Source organism: Rhipicephalus sanguineus, chromosome 11 (assembly GCF_013339695.2).
Source record: "Rhipicephalus sanguineus isolate Rsan-2018 chromosome 11, BIME_Rsan_1.4, whole genome shotgun sequence".
Lineage (NCBI taxonomy): Eukaryota > Metazoa > Arthropoda > Arachnida > Ixodida > Ixodidae > Rhipicephalus > Rhipicephalus sanguineus.
The window spans coordinates 105,023,742-105,038,435 of record NC_051186.1 but is presented as its reverse complement, the minus strand read 5'-3'; the positions used below and the strand labels follow the sequence as shown (position 1 = coordinate 105,038,435).

Here is a 14,694-nt window from a genome sequence, read left to right as displayed (position 1 = left end):
GTTGATCAAGCAAACAGCAAACATTAGATAATGTGCTGTCATCTGTGAGGCATTGGGAGAAATATGTCTCGACTCTAGCACAGGTAAGTGCTTTAGATCGAAAACCTGTACCAGTACTATAGAGACATCGCGCACGCGCGCGTGTGTCAGTGTGCGTGTGCGTGTCTATGTAACTACACGCATTAATAAGTATGCACTTAGTGGTTGAAGTGCGAACTAGGGGCCGGATTTCGCTATCGCGTTCAACTCTTAAAGGCGAAGCTTAAGGGTCCCCCAATTTTTTTTTCTTTTTTTTTTTTTTTGCTCTTCACTCTCCGTTCCGCTGACGGCTCTCCGTGGTTTCATATTCGCGAACCGCTCGCGCCATGTAAACGCGGCGGCGAGTTCTCGCCGGCGTGTCCCACTCCACTGCTGCTAACGGTTGTTTTCGGGAGTTGCTTAAACTAGAGGACTAGGTTGAATACCATAGTTCCGAACAGTGAATGTTGCGTTGTAGCATGAATAATAGGCTCAAACTGCACCCGGGAGCGAGACTTAAGAGTAAATAGTGTTCATACAAACGCGAAATTTGAAAATAGGCATTTATAAGCATTTCTAAGCATTTAGGCACGAACGCCGAAAATGGCCGTTTGTAGACACTTTAAAAACACTATAAACGGCCTTCCTAGCCTCTAATTCATGCTCATATATCAAAATAGAGCGATAGTTGCGCAAGGAACAAAATAGGCATTTGCGTAAAATTCGGTCTCTATTTACGACGCTTACCTCGACATCCCTGCCGCCTTCAAATTTTTAAGGACATTTCCTACTACGTGAGGGAAATGGCGAAGAGATCAACGCTAGCGAGGTGTGCTCGCTGCCTTTCATCCGGTGCGCAATACCTTACACTGGGTGTCCTGTACCTTGAGTGCAGAGTCGCATTGGGAGTAACAGTGGGTTAGCACACGCTCCAGTTTATGGTAAGGTGTGTGTAAGACCAATTGTAAGTGTTGCCTGAAACGTACGATACTTTCCTTCCAGAACGTGTTGAATGATCCCGACCGACATGGCAGTGATCAAGCAGACCTGCCTACTTCTGCTCCTTGGGGTTTGGGCTGGCGTATTGCTCGGCAGCTGCTACGTCAATTCACAGATGACGGGAGGCTGGACAGAGCAGGATCCGCAAAGGAGCTCCACGTACCTGAAGCTTGCCCACTACGCGGTCTCCACGCAAACCAAGGGGAGGACGGTGTACGACACGGTCGTCAAGCTCACTAATGCCGCCACACAGGTTAGTGCGGAGCGCTAGCACTTGGGTTGGTTGCTCATTTATTAAGGCTAAAGCCTTAGTTGCCTCATCAAGCGCAAAAATTCACCGTCAGCGTAGGCTTCCCTCGGTATCGGAGTCAACACGAGTGATGCAATCATCACGTGTGGTCTCAAAATATGACGTCACTTTGACGTCACAGGTCTTCAAATTTCTGAGGTTATCATTACGTCATCGTGACTTCGCATAACGTGACGTCACATGATGAAGTAACAATATCACATAATTGCTGGGGTTTAACGTCCAAAAACCACGATATGAATATGAGGGACGCCTTAGTGGAAGGCGACCAGCTAGGGTTTTTTAACGCGCACCTAAATCTAAGTACATTGACTTCGACCAATTTCGCCTCTACCGGAAATTTGATCCCGCTACCTGCGGGCCAGCAGCCGAGCAACGTAACCCTTAGACCACCATGGCGGGCGACTCCGGCGGAAACATGAAGGATGTCGCTGGCTTTGCTTTTATTGACCTGGCTTAGGGACGAAGTGTCAGCTTGAGAAGCCGAGCTGAGCCAATGTTTATGGCTTCACACGCTGGTGTTGCGATCGATGTATCTTGTATTTTAGGATACACGATACATTCTTTATTGTAACAGAAATACAGATACTGATACACATCTTGCGAGACGTATCGCGACACGGGCACAATATACTCAAAGAGCATCTCATATAGTATCTAAGATAGTATCTAAGATATATGTATCTTCGATACTGGCCGGCACTGGCGAGTGGCATTAAATTAAATATCTAAGCCCGTTCTACCGGAAGCGAAAGCCGACAGTGCAGAGCATTACTTGCAGATCATTAATTCGCCTGCAGAGTATTAACTGCAGAGCATTAACTGCAGAGCATTAATTCGCGTGAGCTTACTGTGTGTTTATCTGATGTTTGCCTGCTTTTTGTTGCTTTGTGTTCGTTTTTCCGTTTATGTGCTCTCTTCTGTTCTTTTCATGTGATCGGACAGACTAATGAGCCCTTCGGTGGCACTGGCGTTCCGAGCCGTTGCATATCCCTTTCCATCCCGAGTTTTGTGTAGGGTAAAACAAAATATTTCGGTGTTGTTTTCTAGTTAAGAGGCTATTGAAAAGCGTGCAAAAAATAAAGCAGCCGGCAAGTACAATGGCTTTCACGGGATAACCATGTCGAGTTTCTTGTTACTGGTATTTGTTGCTGCACTTACGGGCATACACATTCTGCTTTCTTTGTTGAAAGAATGCTGCTTTTGGTACTGCCACAAGGTTAATCGTCTTAGAAAACACAGATTACGGTTTATTCTGACAAGAGAAAAAGAATGTTTCGTATAGGTAACTGTCGCACGCAGCGTTTATAGCACCATGGAGGAAAAAAGTAACTTAGGAGGAAGCGCGCCCAGAGTCCCAAGCCAACCTCCTCCGAAGGCGCCACCTCCTTGTGCTCGTGGTAGAATTCCCATCATGCTCCTGTTTCATTTTCTTTAATGGTGCATGGACTCGTGGAAAAAAAGTTTACGAGCGCGCGCGCCTAGCCTCGACGAGCCATCCTCTTCCGACGCCTCTACCACCTCGTGTTAAGTGCGCTTGGCAGAATTCCTATGCTGTTTCAATTTTTATAGCTGAGCTTCAAGATTATCACGTGACGTTCTCCCCAGCTTTTTTTTTTTCTCTCACCATGTTTTGCACGATTCTTGCCAATTGGATCCCAGTGTCCAGTGTGCTGGGCGTAATTGCGTTCTCGCATTGCAAGCGAACTAATTTTCATTGCAAGCAGACATACTTTAGTTCATATGATTTTAATTATTTCAATTGCGCGAAGATAGCTCCTAAAATAATTTCGGATACTGGAGTGCACTGAGCGCGCGAATTCCCTCGAAGGACAACGCCATTACCCTGAGGCTTCCCTATAAGAAAATGTGGCTCAGGGAGGAACTAGATGAAGAAAGATATTGCTCGCCTTCTTAGGGAAGCTGCAAAACTAACTTCAGTTACAATTTTCGCTTTGTTTGCTTTTATGACACGGGTTTTTTTTTTATGTGCAGTACACTGGTCGCGGGGTCTGACAAGGATATGGCAATGCTGCAGTTTATTACTTTTTTTCACAATATATTCTTTGGTGATATTCCTATCGAATGTATGTTACCTGTAGCATTTGCGAACTAAGCAGCTAAAGACGTGTAAGTTCGCATGCACGTCTGCTAGCATTTAGTCGCCGCTTAAACTGAGTGTCGCCAGCAGTTTTTGAAAGCATAGGTTCTTCTACTCACACCCGTCCCTTTTTTATTTTTTGTTTAGCGAACACAGATGCAAAGATCTTGTTTTCTAGTTGCGCTCTGTACCTATTGTTACGTAACTGGTTCTTTGTGATAATATGCACTTCGTTGTATTGTCACGTAGTCGTTACTGTGGATAAGACGGCACTCGATCTATTACAGACGTAAATCTTTATTAACGCGAGAGCGTTAAAGAGCTGGTTTCGCAGAAATTCTGGTGTTGGCGAAGGAGTCGGTGTAGGCGTCGGTGTTGGCGCCGCTGGTTGCGAGCCAAAGATCATCATCTTGTCCGTGACCAAAAATCGTGAACGGTGCAAATAAAAGAAGTGATTAAAAACTTCGGTTCGAGTGAGATCGAACCAAGGCCACCTGCGTGGCAAGCAGGCATTCTGCCACAGAACCACGCAGCCATATCCTACCATACTGCCTGAAACTCCTTCGGGGAAAAAAAAGGCACTATACGAATGTCTTATGGTAGAAGGCGTCTCCTTAACGCATGTAATATTGCGTGGCAGAAGCATAGAATTGCTCTGGGCGTCAAAACATGTGAGTTTACAACGAGTGGGTGTTTTGAAGGCCCACCCGTTACAAATAACTTAGACATATTTATTCATAATCAGCTACAAAAGCATCAACAAAGTGAGCAGCCGCGTAGATTCGCATGTTGCGTTACTGACGCGTAGTGGGCCCTTCGCTGATTCGCAAAAAGAAGAATTATGGCGTAGTGGGTACTTAACACCTGTACTTCCATTAGGCATTCTAGGACAGTTCGATATGGCCAATGTTACGCGCACAGTCGTTCGTTTCTTTACGGCACGGTTGAGGCATGCACCGAGAACCGAAGCCAGGCTAGCATTTGAGAAGGCGATGCGCACGGGGCCCAATTGCGCAATCCCGTTCCACACTTGAAGGCGAAGCTCAAGCGTCCTCCAAGCTTTTGGGCGAACTTGTGCCCACAAAATGAAAAGTCAAAGTACAGGGAACTCAAGCTGTACACCGATAGTGGAGAGGACAGCGTCGTCCGTCGAGTAATCTGATGTGCGGTAGGGCGCGTATAGCCTTATCTTTCGTGGCTGCATTAGTTTCAAAATCACCTATAGCCTTCGCGCTGCGCGCTCAAGCTTATCACAAGGTTCTAAAATAATGTGGAGGAGTCCCAGACATTCAGGCTCGGTTCGCGGAATGCATTGGTTACGTGTAACAGAGTGGTTACATAAAAATATAAAAAGAAGTGCGCTGACACTGCACCTCCCTGAACAAGCACAACCCCGATGCTTTGACAAAACACGACAGGGGAAAAATATGTATACGGAAAGAAACAACAATAATAAATCTAACAGTGTAGTCCTCAGGTTTGCGAACGCGTATAAAATGGCCTAAAGGAGTACTGACACAAAATTTCGCGGGCGAGATAGCCTATGGAATCGATTCCCATGAACATGCGGATATCATGTGCAAATTATCAACAGCGAATATGACTCGCAAGCTATTTTATATGAACTTTGAAGTTCGCGTGCGTGATCGAGCGCTATACGCCGCACCTCGCGGCATTGACACCCTTGCAAGTTACTCGACAGTGACCCCGTTACTTCCCCGACGTCACCACACTGCAGCTGGTACAACAAGTAATGATGACGTCATGGCTGCCATTTCTCTTTTGGCCCGCTTACGCCAGCAGACTACTTTTCGTCGGCTGCTGGCGAGTCTGTGGGCGCGGCGCACGCGCTGAATGTTTTATGTTTGGCGGCTGCTTTCCCGTTTCCTGTTCGAAATAACTTCTTGATGCGAACCATGCGCAAGTGCGTCACAGTTCTCTGTGCTGACGTGTTCGAGCTTTGCACACGTTAGGGGTGATAGTTGCACCAGGTGTCTTGTTGTTTTTGCAGTTCTCTCAAACCGAAACTGAGACTGGTCGGTAATGAGAAATCGCGGCGGCGTCTAGTATGTATTGCCTGATGAGAGCGAAAAGCAAGAACATTGTTGTAATTTAGATACCGGTAAAGGTACCCCCAGTTGTCGAAATTAGTATGTAACCCTCTACCACGATGTCCTTCGACACCCACAGTACATAAATAGGCTCTTAAGCCCTATGAATTAAAGCAATAACTCTTGTTCTCTTACACTTACGCAGGTTGTTGCAGGGATTAACTACAAGCTAACATTTGTTACGGCACCGTCAATCTGCAAGATCCGTCACGTCGCTTATTCGGCGGAGAAGTGTCTTCCTGCCGGACCGGTAAGCTATTGAGTATGCCTGCGGCCGTAGAGCTACACTCTAAGAAAAAAAGTCATTTCACTCTTTCTTGTCAGTCCTGACTTGCCACGTATACGACTCCCTTCAAAGAAATGCGTGAACGCCCATTCGAGATCATTATAATCTCATAGGACTATCGTGGGACCAACACGAGAATGCTTACGTGTCCCTTTAGAGTCTTACAGTGGTAAGTCAGCCCTCACAGAAAAGAGTAACGCATACTCGTTTTAACAGCGGTGCCGTTCTATGGCTAGGCTGACGACAGATGAGTGGCCGCGACGCATGTCACACTCCCGTTCCCAGACACATCCATGGATGGCGTAACTGTCTCGGTCGCAGACGAAGTCATAGCCGCACAGTGAAACGGGGGAAGGACAGTTCGGGCGTGAGTAGGCCCAAAAGTTATCCCGCATAAGCCAATTCCCAGATACACCCATAGATGACGTAATTGCCGCGGTCGCTGTTGAAGATGTGCCCGAAAAGTGAAACGGTTGAAGGGTGCCTCGAGCGTTAATAAAGCGTGTAATGGAAACTCAGTGACGTGGAGCGGGTGCAGTGCATTGTTTAGCTTTGAAAAAAAATCAAGGTATTTATGTCATCACATGTCGTTCACTATTGCAAGTCGGTCATGCATGAATCCATGCTTTGCATTCTGGTATATACCGTGACAATGAAACTTATATTCTCGCATTTATCAGGCATGACCCATCATACATAAGTTTCAAACTGATGCCATGTTAGTATTGTCCTATGTCTAGTTAGAAGAAGATGAATTTTAAAGGACAAGATGAAGTGATCTACAATGGCCTAATTTTTTTTTTTTTTACGTTCGGTGCATGAGGGAGGAATACCACCGGTGATTTTGGACGCCTATGTAGCAGTACTGGTCAACTCAGCCATTATACCCCGCATGACCCAGGCATTAGGAAGGCCTTCAAACGATAGTCCCACCTAATGAACAGCGCGCAACATGCGAGAGACGAAAGAAAGCACAGTAGAGTTTAAAACTGGGCTAGTTCGGCTAGTTGGTAGATATGGAACCGTACCAGGAAGCCCAGGTGAAGTTAGAGCTGTTACACAGCCGGTTGCGAAGGTAGCCGTGTCAACTCCTTTGAGCGGATAGAATTCCGGCATTTCGAAGGCAGTGGACTTGACCGCCTTCTAAGTACGCCTCTGTGACACGGGTATTGCTCTGTAAAGAAAGGCGGCTTCGGGGCTCGATCGATTTGTCCAATATTATCACATTCAAACACTATACCTTTTTTTATCGTTTTCCCTTGTCTAGGCGAACAAGAAGTGTACGGCGATCATCTACATTGCTGCTGCGGCGAATGCTAAGCAAGTTTCCAGCTACACCTGCTTCAGCCTGACAGGCTGAAGCTTGCTTGTTTCTGCCGCCTACATGTAACAGGCCCAAAGACTTGTCCACCACATTGGAGCAAATGATTGATTGGAACAAACATTCCTTTCGTATTTTCTTTTGCACGAATAGAACAAGAATAAAACTGGACGAACTCATTTTGACCTCATTTATTCTTTGGTTTAAATGGGAGGGTAGGCAATCACGTGACTGTTATTTTGTCTGTTTATTAGGCACAGTGAAGAATCAGAATGGGGTAGAGCACATTTCGCAGGCCTTCTGAGATCATGAATGGTAGTTCACCGCTTCCCTTCGATTTACAGGTATTTACCTACGGGGTAGGGACCTGGCAGAAGAGAAGAGAGCAAAGAGACACAGCGGGTCACGGAAAGAAAAATCATAGGTGTAACCTGAAGAGGAAATCAGCGAGCAGAGTGGGCTAGTGAACACACGGGTGTTAAGGACATCCTAGTCGAAATCCGCAGAGGTAATGGGCATAGGCAGGGCATGTAGCACGAAGGAAATATAACCCGTGGTCACTGATTGGATTCCAAGTGGCGGGAGGGGGGGAAAAGAGTAAGTGGGCAGATTAGCTGAACATAGTTTGCGAGGACGAGGCGCCCGCATCAAGGAGGTTTAATAGGCGAAACATAAGAGAGGCCTTTGCCCTCAAGTGGTCGTAGTCAGGCTGGTGACGATGACAGCAGAACGGGTATGGGAACGCTGTGTTAATAATAAAGCGTTTTAACATTGCTCGTGTTGTACAGTACGGCAAGTGCGGCAATACCATACCGTGGTTGTCTGCACGCCGCTATTTTCAGTCAGTTAGTCAATCAATCAATCAATCAATCAATCAATCAATCAATCAATCAATCAATCAATCAATCAATCAATCAATCAATCAATCAATCAATCAATCAATTAATCAGTCAGTCAATGAAACAACTTCATTTTCACCGACAATAAAAACATTTACGGTGAAAAAATTTGGCGGTTCCCACGTACTGTAGGAATCGATGTAATGCGAAGCAGCCAGCAAAGAGCTGCATACATCGCCTTGTTTTTCTTTGAGACAAATGAAGTGATTCACGTCACGACATCTAGTTCACTATATATCGCATGTGTGTCATGGATTCATGCATATACAGCATTGTATGTACCATGCTAATGAAACGTATATTCTCGTATATACAATGCATGAACTGAAGTTAAGTGGTATGGAATCGTGGCAAGACTTGGCGCGTGGAAAACAGGGCACAGAGTTGAATTGAACTGTTGTGAAGTTATTGCCAACTATAAGAAGCGGGCTTCCTATTCCATAAACTTCAGATTTCAGCCAGCGCCTGTCCCGTGTCTTCTTCTCTGTGTCCTCTTTTCCACGCGCCAAGTATCGCCATGAATGCAACGCATGACCCGTCATTCATGTTCATCATGCACTCATGTCATGCCATACCAATTTTCGTATATACCCAGAAAACAAAATGGCCGAAACCGCAATAGGACAGTGCCTTATTAATCATGCCGCACATGACATGCATGTCATGACTTTCATGTTAGCACCTGTCATTTATTTTCACCATACAGAAATGCCGCGTCATGCCAATTTCGGTATATATCCATTTAATTAAACGGCCGCAAGCGCACCATGAGCGTGCTTTGTAAATCACGCGGTACTCATGTCATGATTTTCATGTTACCACCTGTCATTTATGTTCGTCATATAGTCACGTTGCACAATACCAATATTGGGATATATCAAGCTAGCGAACCAGCCGCGAGCGAACTATGAGCGTGGCACGTAAATCATGCCGTACATGACATGCATATTCTGATTTTTATGTTCGCACCTGTCTTTTATCTTAATCATACAGAAATGTTTCATCATGCCGATTTTGGTATATATCCCTTTAATTAAACGGCCGCGATCACCCCGAGGCCATGTCATGTAAATCAAGCTGTACATGACATGTGTGTCATGGCTTGAACGTTACAACCTGCAACTTATGTTCGTCATACACTCTTGTCATCTTCTACTAATTTTGGTATATATCAAGTTAACGACGCTGCCGCAAGAGCACCAAGACCTTGGGATGTAAATCATGCCGTTAATGACATGCATGCCATGATTTTCACGTTATGACCTGTCATTTATGTTCGTCATACAGTCATGTTATGTCACACCAATCTTGGTACACATCCCATCAAAGAGAAGGCCAGGAGAGCACAAATTCGTAGGCGGTTAGATAGATAGATAGATAGATAGATAGATAGATAGATAGATAGATAGATAGATAGATAGATAGATAGATAGATAGATAGATAGATAGATAGACAGACAGACAGATAGACAGATAGATAGATAGATAGATAGATAGATAGATAGATAGATAGATAGATAGATAGATAGATAGATAGATAGATAGATAGATAGATAGATAGATAGATAGACAGACAGACAGACAGACAGACAGACAGACAGACAGACAGACAGACAGACAGACAGACAGACAGACAGACAGACAGACAGATAGATAGATAGATAGATAGATAGATAGATAGATAGATAGATAGATAGATAGATAGATAGATAGATAGATAGATAGATAGATAGATAGATAGATAGATAGATAGATAGATAGATAGATAGATAGATCCAACACAATGACGACCTTTGAAAATAATAGAAACTTTGGCTATCTGAAGACGACTAGGAAACGTGCCCAATGAGAAGATTAAGTTAATGATGTATTCTCAAATAGGAAATATGACATGAATAACATGCTTAACTGGACGGATTTCTAGGCCGTCTACGTCACAACACCTGCTACTCTTCAGTGACATGAAATCTGTCGTAACCTACTGTGTAGTCACTGGAAATAGAAATGCTCTTTCGCCTACTTGCGAACCCATGAATCGCGCAAAATTATTGTCGTGCGAGCTCTCTCCAACACAGGTAAAGAATTTATTGAAGGCTTCAGCAAGGTCATCACCAGTGAGAACGTGGTTGTCTACAATGAGGTTAGTCGGGTATGTTCTATCATCCGAGTATCGGTGGAGCAACATGTTTAACTTTTCCCAGATGCCTTCGGACATTTTGGTTTTTTGAGGGCTGAAAAGGTTGCTAAAATAATCAAGTTCGCTTTTCCTTAATAAGGAGTTTGTAGTATTTCTATGTTTTCTAAATGTCTTGAAGTCTTCGTTGTCTCTAGATATTAGAAATTTCTGGTAAAGTGCATTTTTTACTTTCATAGCTTGAAGGCATTCAGAAGTGATCCAAGGCTTTCTTGCCTTGCGTGGTCTGCGTTTTGCTTTGAGCGGAAAGCACTTGTAGGCTTCACTAAAACTTTCGATGAAAACATTATACGCTGTGTCTGCATCAGTTTCACGGAAAACAGCGTCCCATTTTATCTTGGATATATATGTATATATTTATCCCCCTTTGTCAACACACGGCACGGAAGGCGTCGTGGGTTGCAGAAATAAGTGCATTTTTCTTCTTCCTTCGCAACCACTAACAACAACAAGGCGTCGTCTTTCCCCGTCACTAGTTAGTGGGTCAGGCACGCTCCCCAAGAGCCTATTTTTACAGACCACGCCGCAGCGCACTCGTACTGCGATTGAAGGTAATTCAGGTACACTTATGAAACTTAGTAGCCTCTGAATGGGAAGATTTTGTACAAGGAGAGATGCAGGTCATTCTGAAAAAAAAAAACAATTTTTCGTGATTTGTTTAGATGTACTGCTGCTATTTATCAAAATATTAAGGCAGTGTTCAAGTGCAAAACTGCTGAAAAGTTATTTAGCTCTGCCGCACTGGATATGTCACCTGTTTTCATACGACCGCCTCTAGAAGCCTTGGCGCCTCATAGTCAACTGTCCTTGCAGTTGACTTGGAAAGTTTAATTAACCAATCCTTAAATTTATCGGCAGAGCTCCTTCTTGTTTCATTGTTCGGGAAAAAAGAAGAGCTATTCCTTTGCTTGTTTCGAGCCTTTCTACGGGTTGGCAGCACAATCTCGAAGCTCTACGCCGGCTGCCTCGCATCACATGCATCGATAGAGTTTTAGTGCCGGGGCCCCCAAGCGGCCCGCGTACGCACGCTCTTGCGTTCGTTTGTACTCCCAGCCGCATCCACGGAGAATACAAAGGAACGCAAGAGCTTACGTAACCAAGCCGCTTTGGGGACGCGGCACTAAAACTCTCAAATGTGTGTGTGGGTGTCTGGGTGTGTTAAAAGCCCACCCTTTACAAAGCGCTCAGACCTATTTAATCATCATTAGCTGCAAACGCAACAGCGTGAGCAGCTGCGTAAGTTCGCGTGCTGATTTATGGACGCGTAAGGGGTCCTTCGCTGATTCGCAAAAGGAAGAATTATGGCCTAGTAGGCACTAAACAATTGCACTTGCAGTAAGCATTCTGAGATAGTTTGAAACGAGCAATGTTACACTCACAGTCATTCGTTTTCTTACCACACGGTTGAGGCATGCGCCGAGATGCGAAGCTAGGCTAACAATTGCGAAGGCGATGCGCACGGGGCCTGACTACGCTACCGCGTTCTATTCTTGAAGGCGAAGCTCAAGCGTGCTCCAAGTTTTTCTTTTTTTTTTTATTCTCGCCGGTACCATCGTCCCTGAACGCTTGCTCGGGACTGTAACACAGGTAAAAAAATTGGCCGCGTATCTGCGTGCTTCGCTGCAAATGTCGTCTAAAGACAATAGAAGAGGCGCTGCGTGAGATATGAACGCCATCTGGCAATACGTCGCGAAACGTGAATGCTGTGTTGCGGGCTGGTAGTCCCGGCGCAGCAGCAGGCGAAGACCGGCGGTGACCAACGCGACCGGCGGGGACGCCAGCCAGCCCGAACACGCGGTTTGGCGCGAAGCGCTGAAGCAGAAGAAACGTCCGCACTCAACGAGTACTCTCCACACACTCTTTTATTTACACGTCGCCTGCTTAAAACAGGAATGCCAGAGCGGCGCCCCATGGCATTCGTACAGTGCAATACAGAACTGAAACCGAAACACAACAATGAGCTCGTGCAGAGGGCACGGAGGAAGCCAAGTTTCGGCGCAGTCGCATTTTCAGTGCAGCTTAAGAAACTAGGGTCTCTAGAATTACGTATCTATGTATTTTCTATTAAAGGAACACACTACCTATTACTTACCTAGTGATGTTGCGCCTCAGATATGCGTAATGTTTGCTTTTTGATCAACAATGTACACAAGGTATGAACCTAGTAAGCCGTTCACGATGGCTGGCCCTTGGGCAAGTGGTTCAACTTTGCCGAGTGGCTGAATCGAGGGGCGTGCCGACAAACAGAAAGACAGACCAAAATTTTTGCTTTGAAGTTCCCCAAGAAAGACTATCGTCTTTAAAACTGTATTCACCGGAGGTAGTTGGTTCATGGCTAACACTGGTTTGAACAGGGGAAGTTGAAACGGGGGACAAAGCTGACACTGCTAAATACCTGTTGGTTAATGTGCGTGTTTTGGTTATTTACTTTGCCGCGCGCATAGAAATAAAGTTTCAGTTGTTTGTACAGCCACGTCCTTGTCTCTCTTCTTTTTCTCCCCCGTTGTAAGTTCCGCTCCTCAAGCAAGTGTTAGCATAGGTAAGCCCGCCGCAGAAATTGCGGCAGTGAATTCAAAGGTTGCCTTGTATACCGTGTTGTGCTTAGTGTGGCTATTACGCTCCGTTCGGTATTTCATGTGTGGGTTTCACGTGCCTTGTTCTTATATCTTCTCTGCTTGGAACTTGACCAATTTCCTATTACTGATGTTCCTCGTACCCTTTCAGCCACCTTAGCCTTTAAATTCGGGAACCTTCATCCGAGTGGAGTTCCTCACCGCCCAAAGTAACTGCAGAGGCCCCGTCTTCTACTCCGCGTCTTTCTGCAAGCCAGTTACGAATAAGGTAAGAGCGCCTTGGGCAGCACGAAGTTAAGTGGTCCGAGAACTGTCCGGAACGACTGATTATGTCCTGGTGGTAATGGCAAAAGCTTGAATTACAGCGGCAGATTCTAGCATCCTTTTCGCTTTTTCTGTGAGATTATATTTTTAAATTGCTCGTAAAGGGGTCATGAACCACTTTTCCAAGTAATGATCTAATGACCTCAGTGTCGCAGTTTACTGCCTCCCGAGTCGATTGCCGTAAAATTTTCTCGAATCCGTGAAGAATGAGCGGAGTTACGGGGCTTTGGCGCACGCTCTCAGCGCCTTCTCTCTTTTTTCGTGCCGACGAGCGCACTGGAAGCTAGACAGGGAGGGATGGCACGGGGGTAAGAAGTTACGTCAGCGCGCGTCATGAAACACGATCGCTCTCCCGCTGTCATTCGAACGCGCGAGTGCGGCTACTGCGTAAATTTAGCAGACTGAGGAGTGCCGCGCGGGCAAGTGGCGGCACCCCGTGGCAAGAAGGTCATCTCTTCCGGCTATCGGCCAATAAGCATCCAGTATCTCCTGCGACGTAAGCTGGCAGATCCGCGACGTCAACGTGCAGACGCCCCAGTGAGAACCGGCCTCTCTTTGAAAAGAGGGCGCCTGAGGAAACGGCAACTTCGCGCTCCGCTTGTGGCCTTTACGCGGCGCGCACGACTCTAATATTTTGCAGAGCAGTTCATAGCCGTGTCAGCTTTCCGCAGGATGTGTTTTTTCAACAAGCCCAAGGGGTGCTTCATGAACCCTTTAAGTGTCATAACATGGTGAGGTATTCCGGACATTGACATAGTTGAGGAAGTTGTCACCAGATGCCACCACAGAGGCTAAAATAGTTAAAATGGTAGAGTGCCGCTCTGGGGACGCGGCACTAAAAATCCCTAATGTGTGTGCGACCATGACGTGCTCTCGCGGTGTCAAAAGGGGTTCCTACCACACAACGGCGTGTTTGAACACAATTTCGTATTGCAGGGGCGCCTGGACGCGGCACGGGCCGGTGGTGGCGACCTTTGCGTGGCGTTCCTCGACTTCGCCAATGCGTTTGGCTCTGTACCGCAAAATACGCTAATCGATTCTCTTCGTGGCGCAGGTGCCGGAGAGGACTTTTGCAGACCTCTACAGAGACAACAAGACCGGCATCATCGCCGAGACTGGTACAACTGCTGCAGTCAGCATCTCAGCCGGTATCCGACAGGGTTGCCCATTGAGCGGCCTGTCGTTCAACCTGGTGCTCGACCCCGTCATACGGGCGGTTCAAGGAGGTGAAAAGCAGCACAACGTGTTCGCCTACGCCGATCTGGCGTAGGCTGCATCGGTGCCCAGTAAGAAAAGAGGTACGCTCAGTGACCGCTCGGGTGGTGATGCTTCCTCGCCCGCTGCTGCAGCATCTTCGGCGTCATGGCTGGCTGCGCCTCGCCCGATGCCTAGTGGGGAGGAAGGGGGCGGGGGGGGGGTAGATACGCGAAGCCCGGTCACATGTAAATAACGAAACGAGCGAGCGTAACTGTATGAAGCATTGCGTTCACCAAATACTCAGAAATTGCGGCAGATCCCACGCATTGGGGGAGTCGATGTCGCTCGATGCAGTCGGCGC

At 46.4% G+C, this 14,694-nt stretch overlaps 1 protein-coding gene across 1 annotated transcript; it reads left to right on the top strand.

Annotated features, from left to right (window-relative positions):
- The first annotated feature begins 1,045 nt into the window (after window positions 1–1,045).
- LOC119375307 (salivary cystatin-L) lies at window positions 1,046–14,406 on the top strand. Its single transcript, XM_037645487.1, has 5 exons — window positions 1,046–1,270; window positions 5,685–5,789; window positions 7,093–7,180; window positions 10,121–10,185; window positions 14,191–14,406. The coding sequence occupies exons 1-5, from the start codon at window positions 1,046–1,048 to the stop codon at window positions 14,404–14,406; spliced, it is 699 nt and encodes a 232-aa protein (XP_037501415.1).
- Window positions 14,407–14,694: the final 288 nt, after the last annotated feature.

Excerpts from the sequence above, each read along its gene's own strand:
- LOC119375307 (XM_037645487.1), top strand. The coding sequence starts at position 1,046 with ATGGCAGTGATCAAGCAGACCTGCCTACTTCTGCTCCTTGGGGTTTGG. Across the intron at positions 1,271-5,684 it reads TCACTAATGCCGCCACACAG|GTTGTTGCAGGGATTAACTA; the intron begins GTTAGTGCGGAG and ends ACACTTACGCAG. Across the intron at positions 5,790-7,092 it reads AGTGTCTTCCTGCCGGACCG|GCGAACAAGAAGTGTACGGC; the intron begins GTAAGCTATTGA and ends TCCCTTGTCTAG.